Below are 18,240 nucleotides of genomic sequence, written 5' to 3' on the forward strand. Positions count from 1 at the left end.
AATGGTCCCTAAAATCTAGGAAATTAGCCTCCTAATAGAAAACAATAGAAAAGGTTTTCACACAAAATGATTCTGGTAATGTATTATATAGCCCATAGCTGACAGTGGCACCTGTAGGTTAATTGATCAATTAGATCAGACTAGTCCAAACCTTTAAAGCCACTTCTAACAATTTAAACATGATAATTCTAGGGATTAACTACAAAATATCTCTGAGGTTTACTATGATTTGTTTTCATTTATCAAGGTATCCAGAATCACTGTGGACTGAAAGTCTTTTAAAGTTAATTCGGGAAAGTATTCAGACCCTTTCTGTTTTACACATTTGTTATTATAAAATGGATGAAAAAAATAATACTCATCAATCTACACACAATACCCCATAATGACATCACAATACCCCATAGTGACATCACAATACCCCATAATGACATCACAATACCCCATAGTGACATCACAATACCCCATAATGACATCACAATACCCCATAATGACAAAGCAAAAATATATATATATTTTTTAAATACCTTATTTAAATAAGTATTTAGACCCTTTGCTATGACACTCAAAATGGAGCTCATGTGCCTCCTGATTCCATTGATAATCCTTGAGATGTTTCTACAACTTGATTGGAGTGGCACCTGCTGTAAATTCAATTGATTGGACATGATTTGGAAAGGCACACACCTGTCTATATAAGTTCCCACGGTTGACAGTGCATGTCAGAGCAAAAACCAAGCCATGAAGTCGAAGGAATTGTCTGTAGAGCTCCGAGATAGGATTGTGTCGAGGCACAGATCTGGGGAAGGGTACCAACACATTTCTACAGCATTGAAGGGCCCCAAGAACACAGTGACCTCCATCAGTCTTAAATGGAAGAAGTTTGGAACCACCAAGACTCTTCCTAGAGCCGCCTGGCCAAACTGAGCAATAGGGGGAGAAGGGCCTTGGTCAGGGAGGTGACCAAGAACCCTATGGTCACTCTGACAGAGAGTTCACAGAGTTCCTCTGTGGAGATGGGAGAACCTTCCAGAAGGACAACGATCTTTGCAGCACTCCACCAATCAGGCCTTTATGGTAGAGTGGCCAGACCGAAGCCACTCCTCAGTAAAAGGCCCATGACAGCCCGCTTGGAGTTTTCCAAAAGGCACCTAAACATTCTCAGACCATGAGAAACAAGATGCTCTGGTCTGATGAAACCAAGATTGAACTCTTTGCCAAGTGCCAAGTTTCACGTCTGGAGTAAACCTGGCACCATCCCTACGGTGAAGCTTGGTGGTTGCAGCATCATGCTGTGGAGATTTTTTTTTTTCAGTGGCAAGGACTGGGAGACTAGTCAGGATCGAGGGAAAGATGAACGAAGCAAAGTACAGAGAGATCCTTGATGAAAACCTGCTCCAGAGCGCTCAGGACCTCAGACTGGGGCAAAGGTTCACCTTCCAACAGGACAACAACTGTAAGCACACAGCCAAGACAACACAGGAGTGGCTTCAGGACAAGTCTCTGAATGTCCTGGAGTGGCTCAGCCAGAGCCCGGACCAGAACCCGATCGAACATCTCTGGAGAGACCTGAAAATAGCTATGCAGCGATGCTCCCCATCCAACCTGACAGAGATTGAGAGGATCTGCAGAGAAGAATGGCAGAAACTCCCCAAATACAGATGTGTTTTGCTTTGTAATTTAATACATTTTAGAATAAGGATGTAATGTAACAAAATGTGGAAAAAGTCAAGGGGTCTGAATACTTTCCTAATGCACTGTACATAGGTCTGCAAAATGAAAGTCCTTTATAGAATAGACCTATAGGTCTGCAAAATGAAACTCATTTTGAGAATAGGTCAACTAAAGAGGTATTTTTTTTACTAAGGTCAAAGGTCTGGAAATATTGCTTCTTTATATTATGTCCAGGGTGCCTTCCCTCCCTCTTTTGGTAGTTACCATCTTAGATGTTGTTGAGGGAGAAGAGGGCGGGGGTGGGGGGGTACCAGTAGATCAGAGACTCAGCCAGTCCCAGGAACCCAGGACAGATGTCAGTCCTTTCAGGGGAGAAATAATCAGGGACGAACCACAAAAGCCCCCCCAGCTTCCATCTTTCATGATCTGCTCCTGTGGAAGCTGATGTGAACCACCAAGGGCCAAAGAGCCCAGTGAGACCCAAAGGAGTTGTCTCCACCCCTCTTGTCCCCTATACCGATCCCATACCGCCCAGTCCCCCTGTATAGAATTAATAGGTTTAACTGGCAGATCTAGCCCCGGAGCCTTTGATTCAGGCGGCCATTAACAACTATTAATTTTGCCTCTGGCAATTAATGATAGATTTTGCTGGTCTGAAAAGAGGGATTAAGCAGTTGGAGTTTTTGTAGGCATGCAGGGGAGTAAAGCCGAGTTAAAATGTGATTATTGTCCCCCTACATGGTCTGCCTTGAATCAGCTAACTGGAGTTAAGTCCCTTTTACAAGGAATTGAGGTTACTCTATTCAGAAAGGAACAGAAATAGGATGTGTTATAGGAAATGCCTGCCATTTACGTTATTCTATATAGTAAGCTACAAAGGATAGAACTCTGTTGAATGGAACATTCATCGACATGTCAGGTCTTTACAAATTACATGTATAGTTTCAGTACATCGAATGAGGAATGGAAACAGTCCCCTTGAATATGCATCTTCGTTTATGATATTATTTCAGTATTTTACTCATAACTTTATTCATTCAAATACTTACAGTATAGCCTTAGTTAAGTACAACTGTCAAAGGCAAAGTTGGCAGACCTAGTTTTGTCATACCCTCTGCTGGCTTAATCATTTATTTGAATTTACATTTAATTTGGTGGTAAATGAATGATGTCAAGTGAATTAATTGGTTATCTGGGGGAGCTCAATTGATTTGGTCAATGCCCATGTTGATGGCGCTCTCTAGTGGCTTTTTAAGATAACATTGATGTTACGTTCAAATGAGATCTGGGAAAGAATGGATGATATATATTTTAATTTAAAAAATACAAGGCCTTATATTTTTCATAATTACCTATTTGCAAAAATGTGTTTTAATTCAATTAAACAATGTGATTTTTAAAATGTACCCCAATTACTATAACTTTATTATAGTTAAGTATATAATATTGATTCATTTCACGTGTATTATTTTGTAATATCTACATAATGAAAACTTCCATCTACTACCTAATTGCAATTGAACCTTGAAGCATATTTAGGCTCAAATTGGGGGACGTTTTGAGCGCCTATAATTGCTGTCTCTCTCTCTCAGTGCGGTCTCATTTATTTACTCTCGCGCACAAACATTTCCTGTCTCTGTCAGCTCGAGTCCATAAAGGTCAATTAGGGAGAAGAATGTCAGTTTTGGGTCTGACTTTAAGCTTTTACCTCCACACACCTGGTTTCTAGGAACATAATACCTGGTTAAGTGAGGGCCAGTATGCCTGGAGCGACTTCTTTACTCATGGAAAACGAATTAACAGACTGTAGTGGCCCATAATGCATTAGTCACTCAGTTCGGGGCTATACCTGCAGTCTTGTGTCCATCACACTATTGTCATTCAAGTATATTAGAATTTAGCGATTTATATTATATATTTACTTATAGCTGTTTGCAGTTTATTCTTTAATAAATCCACACTTTCTGTTTTGGACACAGCATTTTCTATATGGAAATTATTGAACACCATTTCTCATCTATAGACCAAAGATTTATTAGACAAAAATACAAGCAAATTGCATATCAAGTAGCTAAAAAATATCAGTAAAAACTAACATATAGAGACAGTAATCAGTAGAACAGAAAAAAACAGCAGTATAGAAGTAGGAGGCTAGGCCTATATCCTGGGTTCAGTACAGAGGGCTAGGCCTATATCCTGGGTTCAGTACAGAGGGCTAGGCCTATATCCTGGGTTCAGTACAGAGGGCTAGGCCTATATCCTGGGTTCAGTACAGAGGGCTAGGCCTATATCCTGGGTTCAGTACAGAGGGCTAGGCCTATATCCTGGGTTCAGTACAGAAAGCTAGGCCTATATCCTGGGTTCAGTACAGAAAGCTAGGCCTATATCCTGGGTTCAGTACAGAGGGCTAGGCCTATATCCTGGGTTCAGTACAGAGGGCTAGGCCTATATCCTGGGTTCAGTACAGAGGGCTAGGCCTATATCCTGGGTTCAGTACAGAGGGCTAGGCCTATATCCTGGGTTCAGTACAGAGGGCTAGGCCTATATCCTGGGTTCAGTACAGAGGGCTAGGCCTATATCCTGGGTTCAGTACAGAGGGCTAGGCCTATATCCTGGGTTCAGTACAGAAAGCTAGGCCTATATCCTGGGTTCAGTACAGAGGGCTAGGCCTATATCCTGGGTTCAGTACAGAAAGCTAGGCCTATATCCTGGGTTCAGTACAGAAAGCTAGGCCTATATCCTGGGTTCAGTACAGAAAGCTAGGCCTATATCCTGGGTTCAGTACAGAAAGCTAGGCCTATATCCTGGGTTCAGTATAGAAAGCAAGGCCTATATCCTGGGTTCAGTACAGAAAGCTAGGCCTATATCCTGGGTTCAGTATAGAAAGCAAGGCCTATATCCTGGGTTCAGTACAGAAAGCAAGGCCTATATCCTGGGTTCAGTATAGAAAGCTAGGCCTATATCCTGGGTTCAGTATAGAAAGCTAGGCCTATATCCTGGGTTCAGTATAGAAAGCTTGGCTTATATCCTGGGTTCAGTACAGAAAGCAAGGCCTATATCCTATGTTGTGAAAGAGGAATATAAAATACATAACAAAAATGACACGGCTAAATCTTCAGCCTAGTTGATAGCTGATTGACGAGCTGAAGCATCACATGCCAGGCCAGACAGTGGTAAAATATAGATAAGTCTCTCGTTTGACAATAATTCAAGAATCACCGTGAATGTGTACGATGGCCTCAAGGCATTTAGTAGTATAACTTTAAATCAAAAATACACCCATGACTCGTCATTGTCCACGGAAATCAACTCATCCGTCTCCTTGCTCGGTGTTTCACCGTGAGCGTGGCTCTCCGGTACACCGGCAATGTCCCCATGGGCCTTCCTCCACCGCGTTCTCCTGTTCTGGAACCAGACTTTGACCTGTGTCTGGGTCAGTCTCAGCGCTGAGGCCAGAAGCATCTTCTCAGTCCCGGTCTTGTACCGCTGCTTACTGAGCACTTCTTCTCGTTTGGTCAGCTGGTTGTCGGTGTAGCTGGTACGGATTCTCCTGCCAGATCTCCGCACGAAGGTTCCCCTGGAAAGCCTGCCCGGTTGCCCTGCAGAGAAAACAAACCATTTCCAAACAATATTCTTCCTTACACATTATCCAACATGGCCTGCATTATCACAATGACACCTATTCCCTTTTCCACTTGTAATTAAGAAGAGTCGGATCATCAGTTTTACAAGACAATGCAATACGAGACCTATCATGTAGGCTAATATCCCTTGGGCCAAAACAATCCAAATCGGAAACATTGAGGACATAAATTGATCTCACCGTTATACAGACCTTGATTATAACCACTTAGATGCTGGTAGTAAACTGTGTGAAGTGAATTTGTGTCTCCAATATGCGACCAAGTCAGCATCGCCGGATGGTGCCTTGCGCCTCCGCCTGGTTGCTGGTTGTTCATGGCTTGTTGTGCAGCTGCTTCCCAGGAAGGACCCACGGAAAGGATAACTTCAACACTGAAGGAGCACGCTTTATTTGTCTTTGTCGTTAATAGAACCTTGTTTGGTAACGATGACGAGATGTCCGTTACTCCACCACAAATAGGAAAATATGATGGTAAGGAGAAAGAAGATGTCCCGTTGAAGGAACTCGCGCTCAGGCTTCCTCTCGTCATGCTGCACCTAGGAGTGTGGCTCAATGTGGCTCCTTCTCCAGGCGGGAGGCGAGGACTATACCTCACCTCAAAAGATAGAGCATAGGGCCTGAAAGGTGTTGTCCCATCGAGTCAAAAACGACTTTGAGGAGATTAGTGTAAAGCTGTCGTGATGGGGCGGTGTTCTGGTCGACCAAGAGCCGATGGATCAATTATGACCTGACAGACTTCAGACAGGGGCTTTGCATGCGGGGCTGAAGTGACAAATCACCACAAAGGTCATCATTATTGAGTGTTGTCATGTGTTGCTGCCATGCTACGTTGTTGTCTTAGGTTTCTCTTAATGCAGTGTTGTGGTGTCTCTCTTGTTCTGATGTGTGTTTTGTCCTATATTTTTATTTTTAATTTTTAATCCCAGACCCTGTTCCCGCAGGAGGCTTTTTGTCTTTTGGTAGACCGTAATTGTAAATAAGAATTAGTTCTTAACCGACTTGCCTAGTTAAATAAAGGTTAAATAAAAAATAGTAATGAAGCAGAAATAGGCATAACTTCTACAGTCTTGAGCAGACTTTAAATGCATAACATGTAATGCCCGATTTTTATAAATTTATGTCATATGCTAAATTACAGACACAGTATATTGTAGACTTCTTGGTAGTGGTACAATTATCTGTTTTTATATTTCTAGTGGATTCAAAATTAGGCTTGTCTATAACCAGTGAGACAATGCAGGGTTGACTTCAAGAGTGTGTGAAAGTACTCGTTACTGTCTGTTTACAGGATCAGTAAATTAAACCTGGAATGACAGGCTACTAACACTCCTTAATTTACACTCTCAAATCAGAGAGTACCATCAGTTAACTATCCCTAATATGCATTTATTGAGTAGATAAACTGCAACATGTGCTGTATACAATTATAGTGAGGGATGTCAACAGAACAAAGCTCAGGTACAAAGGTCTTCTGTCAGACAGAACTTCAAACAGATGATGTTAAGTATTGAAAATACAATACAGATGTGTTCATTCATATTATGTACAATGAAGAACTTTATAAATGAGGGGAGAAAAAAGACAATGCATGCTTTCCCCATGTTTTTGAGTCATAACTTCATTTACATACTGACTATTGTACAAATACATTGACGGTACCATTGACTTGTCTGGTCATTCAAAAATACATTACAGCAGTATGGTATATGGCCAAACTGTTGTAAACACACCTTTATTTTTCTAGTCGGTCTCTGATAACCTTCTAAAGCACGGCTGTAAACCTTAACTGTTTTACCATCACCAAAAAAGTCAAAATGGCACCCGGACACTCAACTCACTACCAGTTGAGCACGTGGCGGGTTACAATGGATACCGGATGAGAATACCACGCTACGGATCATGGAAATGGAATGCCGATCCGGTGCATTACAATGTCGGAAAGAAAACCCTTTCATAGTAACTCTGATGATAATATATTAAGCCAGACATTATTGCAGACTTCAGCTGAAGGACAGAGGGATTCCTTATCACAAGAGGAGGGGTGTTAACTCCGGTGTCCTGGCTAAATTCCCAATCTGACACTCAAACCATCATGGCCACCTAATCATACCCAGATTCCAATTGGCTCATTCATCCCCCTTCCTGTAACTATTCCCCAGGTCGTTGCTGTAAATGAGAATGTGTTCTCAGTCAACTTACAAAGTAAAATAAGGGTAAAAATAAATAAATAAACAAACAAACAAACAGATAGATACAAAGGCCATTGCTTATTATTTCAGTACACCTTTCCTTTCATGTATCGTCAATATTGGCAACTTGTCTGTAGTTCAAAGCCTCTGAAGTTAGGCCTGCATCCAGTCACTCGCGGATCCAGTCACTCACGGATCCAGTCACTCGCGGATCCAGTCACACGCGGATCCAGTCACACGCGGATCCAGTCACACGCGGATCCAGTCACACGCGGATCCAGTCACACGCGGATCCAGTCACTCGCGGATCCAGTCACTCGCGGATCCAGTCACTCGCGGATCCAGTCACTCGCGGATCCAGTCACTCGCGGATCCAGTCACTCGCGGATCCAGTCACTCGCGGATCCAGTCACTCGCGGATCCAGTCACTCGCGGATCCAGTCACTCGCGGATCCAGTCACTCGCAGATCCAGTCACTCACAGATCCAGTCACTCACAGATCCAGTCACTCACAGATCCAGTCACTCACAGATCCAGTCACTCACAGATCCAGTCACTCGCAGATCCAGTCACTCACAGTTCTGAATGCAAGTTAGACATACAGTTCTAAAGGATGACATCATATAGCTAGTTCAATATAAATACATTCCATCTCTCCAATGAGGGAAGGCGTTGCTGGGGTCAAAGGCCAAAGCCTCTTCTCTGGGTCGGCCATGTCTTCTGATGCGTTTTTTTGAGAAAAAAATAAAATAATAATCTACATGTTTTTTTTTTATCCATGTCTTCCAGACATTTCAAGTAGGGGTAACATCACTCCTCTGTAGCACCAGGGTCACATTCATTAGGGCACACAAAAACAAGTGTTTCTTATTGGAGAAGCTCAGGTAGTCCCTCCCTGTTTTAGTCTGTTTTATTCCGTTTGGTGGATAATGAACATAACCCAGGTGAGAGGCAGCATGGGTCTATCATTGGGGTCATATTAGTTCAGCAGACACCAGGGAGTCTTGTCTGTGTCACACTCCAGTTTGATGTTGAGGACAGTGACAGGGGCTCCACTAATAGTCAGCTCCTGTCTCGACTCCACCTTGTACTGCAAGTTAGTCAACCCGCCCTCAGGGTCAACCTTGAATTGTTCCTTCCAAAAATGAGGAGAGAAAAACAATGTCAGTAGTGTGATTAGAAATACAACCAAAGAGATCAATTCAGTATCCGTCTATCTGAGAATGCAACACATAGCAATACAACACGGTAGGAGGTTCCCAGTGAATGTATCTCCACCTGTTTCTGTGCAGCCATTCTCTTCTGGTCTCTCTTCCTCCAGGCAGGGTCATGGATATGGCGAAAGGTTTTATACCCTGTTTTTATCCCACTGGGCCTGAAGAGCTGGCAAACAGAAAATGACAGATTGATTATATTATTCATTGTATTTAGAGACGTGGCAACAGTTTTTTTTTTTACTGGTCTACATGCAAACGTACTCTGTAGTTTTCCTAATGTGTAGGTAGAGGAGTCAGATACTGATGCTTATCAGTCATTGGCTTGTCATTCTTTTGGAGTAATTTTAAGGATTAGCCAGCGATCTCTGTCTCTTTGTGACACATAAAGGACAGTCCTGGTTTACCTGTAATCCAGCAGTTCTTAGTCTCCTGTAGAATTCATCGTCTTCTCTCCCCCATCCCCAGAACCGGTTGGACATGCCGTTGCACTTCAGGAACACAGAACACGACACAGCTAAAACAACACACCACCACCCTGTACAATCGTTATTATCTATCCTGATGACGAGTCACTTTACCCTGCCTTCATGTACATATCTACCTCAAATACCTTATTATTATCTATCCTGATGACGAGTCACTTTACCCTGCCTTCATGTATATATCAACCTCAAATACCTTATTATTATCTATCCTGATGACGAGTCACTTTACCCTGCCTTCATGTACATATCAACCTCAAATACCTTATTATTATCTATCCTGATGACGAGTCACTTTACCCTGCCTTCATGTACATATCAACCTCAAATACCTTATTATTATCTATCCGGATGCCTAGTCACTTTACCCTGCCTTCATGTACATATCAACCTCAAATACCTTATTATTATCTATCCTGATACCTAGTCACTTTACCCTGCCTTCATGTACATATCTACCTCAAATACCTTATTATTATTATCTATCCTGATACCTAGTCACTTTACCCTGCCTTCATGTACATATCTACCTCAAATACCTTTTTATTATCTATCCTGATGACGAGTCACTTTACCCTGCCTTCATGTACATATCAACCTCAAATACCTTATTATTATCTATCCTGATACCTAGTCACTTTACCCTGCCTTCATGTACATATCAACCTCAAATACCTTATTATTATCTATCCTGATGCCTAGTCACTTTACCCTGCCTTCATGTACATATCAACCTCAAATACCTTATTATTATCTATCCTGATGACGAGTCACTTTACCCTGCCTTCATGTACATATCAACCTCAAATACCTTATTATTATCTATCCTGATGACGAGTCACTTTACCCTGCCTTCATGTACATATCAACCTCAAATACCTTTTTATTATCTATCCTGATGACGAGTCACTTTACCCTGCCTTCATGTGCATATCTACCTCAAATACCTTATTATCTATCCTGATGACGAGTCACTTTACCCTGCCTTCATGTACATATCAACCTCAAATACCTTATTATTATCTATCCTGATGACGAGTCACTTTACCCTGCCTTCATGTACATATCAACCTCAAATACCTTATTATTATCTATCCGGATGCCTAGTCACTTTACCCTGCCTTCATGTGCATATCTACCTCAAATACCTTATTATCTATCCTGATGACGAGTCACTTTACCCTGCCTTCATGTACATATCTACCTCAAATACCTTATTATCTATCCTGATGACGAGTCACTTTACCCTGCCTTCATGTACATATCAACCTCAAATACCTTATTATTATATATCCTGATGACAAGTCACTTTACCCTGCCTTCATGTACATATCAACCTCAAATACCTTATTATTATCTATCCGGATGCCTAGTCACTTTACCCTGCCTTCATGTGCATATCTACCTCAAATACCTTATTATCTATCCTGATGACGAGTCACTTTACCCTGCCTTCATGTACATATCTACCTCAAATACCTTATTATTATCTATCCTGATGACGAGTCACTTTACCCTGCCTTCATGTACATATCAACCTCAAATACCTTATTATTATCTATCCTGATGCCTAGTCACTTTACCCTGCCTTCATGTACATATCTACCTCAAATACCCTGCACATTTATCTGGTACTGGTACTTCCTGTATATAGCTCCACACTGATCTGGTACTGGTACTTCCTGTATATAGCTCCACACTGATCTGGTACTGGTACTTCCTGTATATAGCTCCACATTGATCTAGTACTGGTACTTCCTGTATATAGCTCTATTCTTGTGTATTTGATTTTATTTCTCATGTGTTACTATTTTAAACTCTGCATTGTTGGGAAAGGTCCGTAAGCTTTTCACTGTAAAGTCTACACCTGTTGTATTTGGTGCATGTGATGAATATAATTTTATTAGAATATGTGTATGGGTAAATAATGAATTGAATGTACTAGAGCTTTGAAGTGCTGTCTATTATTACTGATAATGAATGATTATCTTAACAATGGGCTAACCTACCATGTGATAATGCTGTTTGGTGAGCAGCAGTATTCCTCCCACGTATGTCTTGTAGTGATACAGCGGGTGCAGCTCTGGTGAGGCCACGTGGAACGGGCCCTCCTCTGGGAAACCATAGTCCAGAGCTTCATTCAGAGGTAACAAGTCCACATCATGCATGGCGATGTAATCAGTGTCGTTACCACTCTCCGTGTAACCAACGTTAATGAGAGAGGCTCTGTTGAACCTGCGGTGAGATATGGGTGGAACTCATTATTTACTACCAGGAGGAGTCAATATTTCATTGGTAAGGTGCAAATCAAAGAGGCACACATCCAGACTATAGTTCCCCTGTGCCAATCAGAATTCATCAACAACCACTGGACTTAAATAAAATAGAAAATATATTGTGGCCTTCAGATTAGACAGAAACAGCGCTTCTGTTGTAGGCCTATTGACTAATGAGGCAACATAACGTCTTCCATCACTTACCGATAGTGATCCATCTGGTTAATTACAAAGATCGTATGCAATATTTTCTTGTTGTTCAAGAAGGTGTGCATGAAGGGGACAAACACCAGCAGCTCCTCAAACCTCTCCCTGAAAGGTATCAGGAGGGCCAGCTTGTGAGGACCCCAGGAAGGGTCGTCCGCAGCGGATGCCTGTCTCTCCAGCGGACAAGGCTGATGGGGGATGCGTCCGTCATCCACTACAACCCGGCTCATGTCTCCTGTACAGCTGAATTGGAGCCATAGGAGGGAGACCAGTACCAGCACCACACACAGACCAAATAGTTTGTAGACTGTGCATTTCCCAGACCAGAATCTGAAAGTAATAGCAAGTCTCATTCAGCAATGTAGTGCAGTCAATCTATGGTATGTTACACACCTGAACCACAAACTGACCAAGTGAGAGGTTAAGTAGCGTTAACTCAGCTAGGCATAAGTATTGTACACTAAACGCTTGCACAACCAAACCCACACACACTGTATGCAATGGCTACGTCTAGATTGTAAGGAATGGCTGGTTTAAAATACTATCACGCAATTTTACCAGAAATCTAACTAAAAATCAACCCACCAACATTATTTCACACAACAAAATCTGAGTGAAACACACTTCTATTGTCCTCATCTACTCACTGATTACTTTTCTTCTATTGTCCTCATCAACTCACTGATAACACTCTTCTGTTGTCCTCATCAACTCACTGATAACATTCTTCTTCTATTGTAGACAACTACTCACTGATAACACTCTTCTGTTGTCCTCATCTCCTCAGATAACACTCTTCTGTTGTCCTCATCAACTCACTGATAACACTCTTCTGTTGTCCTCATCAACTCACTGATAACACTCTTCTGTTGTCCTCATCAACTCACTGATAACACTCTTCTGTTGTCCTCATCAACTCACTGATAACACTCTTCTGTTGTCCTCATCAACTCACTGATAACACTCTTCTGTTGTCCTCATCAACTCACTGATAACACTCTTCTGTTGTCCTCATCAACTCACTGATAACACTCTTCTGTTGTCCTCATCTACTCACTGATAACACTCTTCTATTGTAGTCAACACTCCTCTGAATGAGGTACTTTTAGTCTCATTTCTTTGAGGTTGAACAATACTAAGAAATATTTCAACCATCTTAAACATCTGACTGCAATCCATTTACACCAGCTGCATTCGTTTTTAAAGAAATATGCTAGTGTACCAATGTAATAGCCAGAGATTTCGTTTTTAGTGTACCTACAGTAACGTTATTAGTGTATTGATATGATTAACAAGCTAGTAGATAAAAATGAAACATTTACTAGCTTGCTAATATCGGTTCACTCATCTAGACTAATCCTGGGATAGGGTCATTGTGAACATCAGGTCTACCGTTATGTACCTTCGGTCTTCTTTGAAATAGAGGACTGGTTTCCTTCTTGATGAATACATCATTTTCGAGGTTGCAAATGACAACAGCTTCAAGATTTCACATAAAAATCCAGTTATGCTATTCCCCAGATTCTGACAGTAGCTCCTCATGAAACAGAGAATGTCGTCGTGATTCTACAATAGAACCTCTTCATTATTCCTGGCTCTCTCCTTTGCAGTCGGATTATTTGGCTGTCCAACTGGTGTTCTTGTCATATTCTTCCTCGAAATATCACATTACGCCTTTGGTTACTGAAAGTGAAATGCCGTGCCAATGTTCTTATTACATTGGCAAAGCTTTGGCTTGACGCTGGCTAATAACAGAGCAACATTGCTGCTCGCTAATAGCTACCTAGCAGGGGTGTAATCATTAGTCCAAACAGTTGCAGAACGTTTAGCAACTAAAACGAGAGTTTCTATTGGACAAATTAAGGTTGGTCCCGCCTCGTTTCATTCTGTTTAAGAAACGTTTTACAACAGAAACGGCGTAATGACGACGCCCCGGGTGTACACGTTGCAACATAGCAGAGCAAGGAAATGTTGTTCCTATCCATGTCCTACTGCACAATGAGACCAAATATTGTTTTGTGGTGAGACACGTGGATTTCGGGAAACAAAAAAGTCTAGCAACAAACTATACAAATATAATTTGTTTCAATAATTAACTGTATTTCACACACTACCATACGAAAGTTACATTGAAATAATTAGTTATTTCGCTAAAGAGCTTCTACACAAGAAAATATCAACACCTGAATTTACAAGGTCCGCCTATGATATTGCTCCGGGGGAAACACGTTATAAAGACAACGTTCCTATGCATTTGCGGAACTATAGAACGCATTCCCTATGGATGGACCCACCACTGATCTAATCTTTTTGTTGGGCAAAGTGTCGGTGGAAAACAATCATTCAAGATGGCTAGTCATTGGTGACAACTTTATTTTTTAGTGCAATTTAATCAAGTTTTGACATTTACATAATCTAAAATTAAAATCCCCCCCACCCAAAACAAACCAGTACCAACTGATTCAAATCATACTCGAAATCTCTGATACTGTATTTAACTATATAAATGCAAAAAAAACACCAATGATGCACTAATTCAACAAGGAACAGTTTGGGGAATTATTAAGGACAAACAAAAAACGGATTAATTAAACAAAAATATTTTCTGCAAAAAAGATCCAGTGTAGGTCAAATTGTTTTGTGACAAGAAGCAATGACTGCTTTCTGGCTAAGTACTTCTCAAGTGTACAATGGATGTTTACACACAAATCAACTCCTTGTACATGATGAGAACTGGAGCAAACCTGTTAACCTGGACAACCATTCTTTATTTAATCAAATTGAATTAAATCAGTGTCTTCAAAACTCTACCTGAATATTTGCAGAAAGGAAATGGACAAACCAAAACCTCTCTAGGTTCACTTAGATATGCAGCACAGATGAAAAAACAACCAATGTTCACTTGACCACCATCAAGCCAGTAGATTGTGATAAGGGAACATATTTGGCAGTGTATTCAGCAAGTTTGGGAAAAACGGTGTGAACTGCTTTCGTACTTCAGCAAATGCATAGCTAGTATGCCAAAGTTTTCCATGAAACTACAATATTAACATCAGACACTCTGGCACCAACCTTTAACCAAAGCTTTATGTCTCTTATCTCACTTTCCAACTTCAGAAATAAAACAGACAGCGCCCATATTCAGAAAGCATCAGAGTTCAAGTGCTGATCTAGGATCGGTTTCTCCTTTTAAATCAAAATGAATAACAAGGGAAAACAGATACTAGATCAGCAGATCTACTCAGTGGTGCTTTGCGAAAACGGATACCGGTTAACAAGAGAATGTTCCCAAGTTTCAAGATCTTCAATTTAAAATTCTGCATATTCTAGATGTCTTTGTTTTTAAACACACAGACCACGACCAACAACTAAATATATCGGGGGTTGAAACGTACATTCATTTGACGCTAAATAAAAACGTAAAGATCAGTATGCACCGATGACCAAAAATAAGTTTCATTAAATCAAGTCACCATTTCTGTTGTAGGGCTCTAAACCAAAATAGGTGCTCTCTCTCTCAGCCAGTAACAAAAACCCCATTACAATGCATGTAGAGTGAGAACAATGTCTAATCAGTTTGAAAACACACCTGTTATGCTGAGAGAAGAGATGCAGCCTGGAATATGACTGACAGGCATTCTAGTCACAAACAGTGCTACAGAAATATCTTATGGGATGTTGGGGGGGTTTATGAGGTGAAAAAAATACATTAGCTGTTTTAACAATGTTTGATATTATCAGTCCAATGTTTGATATCATCAATAGTACAAAATCATGTTTGATATCGATAGTACAATATCATTTTTTCCCCCAGCCAAATGTAAAACATAGAGCATACAGTAGAGGATCATAAATAAAAACCAATTGCAAACAGTGTTCTTACAGAAACAGGGAATATCAAAGTCAAAAAAGGGTCTTAAAAATCCCAAAAGCAGAGCCCCTTCAAAATAAAAAGTAACTGGGTTTTCACAGATAGAACGGTAACCTCACCCATCTGTACACATACTTCTGGGAGAAATCACAAATTCTCACTAATGTTTAAGTCCTGCATTCAGACCAGGGTTGTGTTCAATAAACATATCAATTCAGGAAGTTCTTTCAAATTGAATTGATTCATGAAAAATGCCTCAGAAAACAATGGGGGAATTTTCAATTCAAGAATAGTGTGTAAGTTAACTTCCTGAATTTACTGATTTGATCCCCAATCCGGACTCAGAAACGACAATATGAGAGTGCATGTTTATACTAATTTCTTGGCCTCAAAGAAACTTTTGAGGTGTCTCATCTGCCAGAAGCCAATGGCCACAAGGATCAATGTCTGAACGATGGACCACCACAGAACCCTCTGGTTGGTGCTCTCACTGGTCTGCCTGAAGCGCTCCTCGCGGTACTGAAAAAGACAGAGCGATTATAAATACAAATAGTAGCACACGAGCCAAGGCAATGAATTTCCTGAATCTACTCACGAGTAGATCTGACAGGATTGGATAAGTGGAAGCAATATGGTGATATTTCAACCTAGCCATTCAGAAGAATATAGTAAGGTGTTACTCACATGCTTATATATATCCAATCCCCTCAGATTTACAGGAGTGGCTAGAGTATGGGGGCTAGAGGTCTATTTGCAATTTAGCAAATGTCTTACGTTTGCCTTGAACAGACATTTAATTATATTTGAAGGAGAAAACATTGCACCAAATGGCGGTCTGCTGATTGTCTCGCTTTCATTCCGCTCGGTGTGTTTTAGGGACCATCCGCCTTTTTCTACATCTAGACTTGATTAGCGAATTATAGCTGGCACTCTGTTCAGAGGTGCTAAATAGTCTCGGCTGGTAAACACTACCGGCGTGTCCAGGGCTTTACTCAGCAGGACAGCTGATGTACTCACCCTCTGATAGTTCTGCTCCTTCTGGATCTGGTCCACCTGCTCTACCAGCTGTCTCACTCTCAGCTGCAGCTCTGTCAGCTTGTCTTTGGCTGCAATCTCTGCATAGTTATTGGTGTGCTCTCCCACTTGGATGTCCAGGTGAACTCTCTGAGGAAAAAAAGGGTGGTTCACAGCAATTGAGAGGAGAATCAATGTGGGTATTTACTTTTTTACCCTCTACTGTTACACCCCCTGCATCCTGCCATTAACTGTTCTTATTACTGTTCTTATTGACCCACAATTCATATACATTTTGTGGGTGCAATAGCCTTCCCCCACATTTGTCACACTAATGTACTTACAAGCATTCCTCCAGCGAAGAGGGCAAACTTGGAAGAGTTGGAGTGAAGGCAGATCCGATGTTCTCCTGGGGTGTGAGAGGTGAAGGTGAATCTTCCCTCTGAGCCGTACTGACGAGACAGGATCACCTAGAGCCCAGACAGGAAACACACAGAAAGAACAACTTTTTCAGTATCATCACTATTCAATTCAATGCAGTTTGGGTCATGATTGTTCTCACAAGTCTCTCTCTCAGAGAATACCATATGAAGTGAATGACTAGTTGCAAAGTGTAGTATCCTACCTTCTCATCAGGGTCTTTCACCTCAACAAACATCCCCAGACCCTGTGTGGCAGGTAGGTACTCTTCTTTCTGCTTGTCGTACAATTGTGTACGATAGTTTCCTAAAAAAAGAGAAAATACAATTGTTTACACATGCCAGCCAATGATTGCTTCTACAGTCCAATCCTTACAAGTGCCTAGTTAGGAAGTAAACTGTTAGGGCCAGGGGTTGATTCTGGGCAAGACCTACAGTGTGTTAAACAGTATATGGATGGTAAGACAGTAAAATATGTAGTTCCATGGTTTATTTATTAAATTATCAAAACCATGAGTAAACTATTTCCAATATTACAGATCTAGCTAGGGGAGGACATCAACGACAGGTGTCTGCTTGTTTTTGTTAGGTATTACTGTATCGTTGTAGCTAGAAACATACGATTTTCGCTCTACACGCGATAACTTCTAGAAATATGTGTAATTACGCAACCAATGAACTTTATTTGAATAGCTAACGTTAGCTAGCTGGTTAGCCTGCTCGTGAATATGAGTAGCAAGCTAGCCAAGTCTGCCAACTGAAAAGTTCACTGCCCCCTCTACAGTTTAATGTTGGCTGGCTAGATAACTAACTAGATTGCTGGCTAAATGTTAACTCGAATTCGGAAGCTAGTTTGACGAATTAGCAAACAAACTAGCTCGCTAGCTGTTAGCTGACTTCCCAAGGCTAAATAGCATAGCAATCCCAATGGCCACAAGACACTGACCGATGATCATCGTTTCATCCGGAATTTCCTCTATGAAGCATTTCTTCTCAGTCTCCCCGATGTGAAAGTACAGCGAGGAAACAAATGTGTAATAAACGTTCAAAAGCAAAACTGACAACACACAAGACCGCATTTTGACTGCCACCATCTTCCAGCCGGTTAGAGGACGGATGTTGTGATTCGAGTCTGCGCAGACATCAATGCCACGTAAACTATCGCTTACCATCGTCCAATCAACACTCGAGTTAGACTTATGGTTGTTGTAGTTCTAATGTTCTTCCGGTATGCACTGTGCAGGGGTT

At 41.2% G+C, this 18,240-nt stretch overlaps 3 protein-coding genes and 1 long non-coding RNA gene across 5 annotated transcripts; all 4 read right to left on the reverse strand.

Moving 5' to 3' along the window:
- Positions 1–3,698: 3,698 nt before the first annotated feature.
- LOC127913886 (homeobox protein EMX1-like) lies at positions 3,699–6,540 on the reverse strand. Its single transcript, XM_052487545.1, has 2 exons — positions 5,510–6,540; positions 3,699–5,273 (listed from the first exon to the last, which is right to left on the reverse strand). The coding sequence occupies exons 1-2, from the start codon at positions 5,844–5,846 to the stop codon at positions 4,942–4,944; spliced, it is 669 nt and encodes a 222-aa protein (XP_052343505.1). The 5' UTR covers positions 5,847–6,540; the 3' UTR covers positions 3,699–4,941.
- A 1,025-nt stretch (positions 6,541–7,565) lies between these two features.
- LOC118373192 (beta-1,4-galactosyltransferase 7-like) lies at positions 7,566–13,893 on the reverse strand. The gene is made up of 6 exons (XM_035759276.2): positions 13,091–13,893; positions 11,686–12,018; positions 11,215–11,440; positions 9,128–9,211; positions 8,785–8,889; positions 7,566–8,641 (listed from the first exon to the last, which is right to left on the reverse strand). The coding sequence occupies exons 1-6, from the start codon at positions 13,228–13,230 to the stop codon at positions 8,486–8,488; spliced, it is 1,044 nt and encodes a 347-aa protein (XP_035615169.2). The 5' UTR covers positions 13,231–13,893; the 3' UTR covers positions 7,566–8,485.
- LOC127913887 (uncharacterized) lies at positions 9,249–11,205 on the reverse strand. Of its 2 annotated transcripts, XR_008087109.1 has the most exons (4): positions 10,676–11,205; positions 9,736–10,474; positions 9,461–9,596; positions 9,249–9,324 (listed from the first exon to the last, which is right to left on the reverse strand). It is a non-coding gene; the product is annotated as an uncharacterized LOC127913887 (long non-coding RNA). The 2 variants fall into 2 exon arrangements; XR_008087108.1 differs by lacking the exon at positions 9,249–9,324 and having other exon boundaries at positions 9,337–9,596.
- Positions 13,894–14,044: 151 nt separating the features above from the next.
- On the reverse strand, positions 14,045–18,179 carry LOC118373193 (transmembrane emp24 domain-containing protein 9-like). The gene is made up of 5 exons (XM_035759277.2): positions 17,939–18,179; positions 17,199–17,299; positions 16,918–17,043; positions 16,577–16,723; positions 14,045–16,078 (listed from the first exon to the last, which is right to left on the reverse strand). The coding sequence occupies exons 1-5, from the start codon at positions 18,162–18,164 to the stop codon at positions 15,929–15,931; spliced, it is 750 nt and encodes a 249-aa protein (XP_035615170.2). The 5' UTR covers positions 18,165–18,179; the 3' UTR covers positions 14,045–15,928.
- Positions 18,180–18,240: the final 61 nt, after the last annotated feature.

Source organism: Oncorhynchus keta, chromosome 30 (genome assembly GCF_023373465.1).
Source record: "Oncorhynchus keta strain PuntledgeMale-10-30-2019 chromosome 30, Oket_V2, whole genome shotgun sequence".
Lineage (NCBI taxonomy): Eukaryota > Metazoa > Chordata > Actinopteri > Salmoniformes > Salmonidae > Oncorhynchus > Oncorhynchus keta.

What these genes read in the sequence shown, in the direction of transcription:
- LOC118373193 (XM_035759277.2), bottom strand. Translation starts at nt 18,164, where the DNA reads ATGGTAAGCGATAGTTTACGTGGCATTGATGTCTGCGCAGACTCGAAT. An exon ending in TGAAAGACCCTGATGAGAAG is followed by an intron (nt 17,044 to 17,198) that starts GTAGGATACTAC and finishes TCTGGGCTCTAG; the next exon opens with GTGATCCTGTCTCGTCAGTA. An exon ending in AGGAGCAGAACTATCAGAGG is followed by an intron (nt 16,079 to 16,576) that starts GTGAGTACATCA and finishes TGTCTTTTTCAG; the next exon opens with TACCGCGAGGAGCGCTTCAG.
- LOC127913886 (XM_052487545.1), bottom strand. Translation starts at nt 5,846, where the DNA reads ATGACGAGAGGAAGCCTGAGCGCGAGTTCCTTCAACGGGACATCTTCT. An exon ending in TCTAAGTGGTTATAATCAAG is followed by an intron (nt 5,274 to 5,509) that starts GTCTGTATAACG and finishes TTTTCTCTGCAG; the next exon opens with GGCAACCGGGCAGGCTTTCC.
- LOC118373192 (XM_035759276.2), bottom strand. Translation starts at nt 13,230, where the DNA reads ATGAGGAGCTACTGTCAGAATCTGGGGAATAGCATAACTGGATTTTTA. An exon ending in CCAAACAGCATTATCACATG is followed by an intron (nt 9,212 to 11,214) that starts GTAGGTTAGCCC and finishes GTGTTCCTGAAG; the next exon opens with TGCAACGGCATGTCCAACCG. An exon ending in GAATGGCTGCACAGAAACAG is followed by an intron (nt 8,642 to 8,784) that starts GTGGAGATACAT and finishes CATTTTTGGAAG; the next exon opens with GAACAATTCAAGGTTGACCC.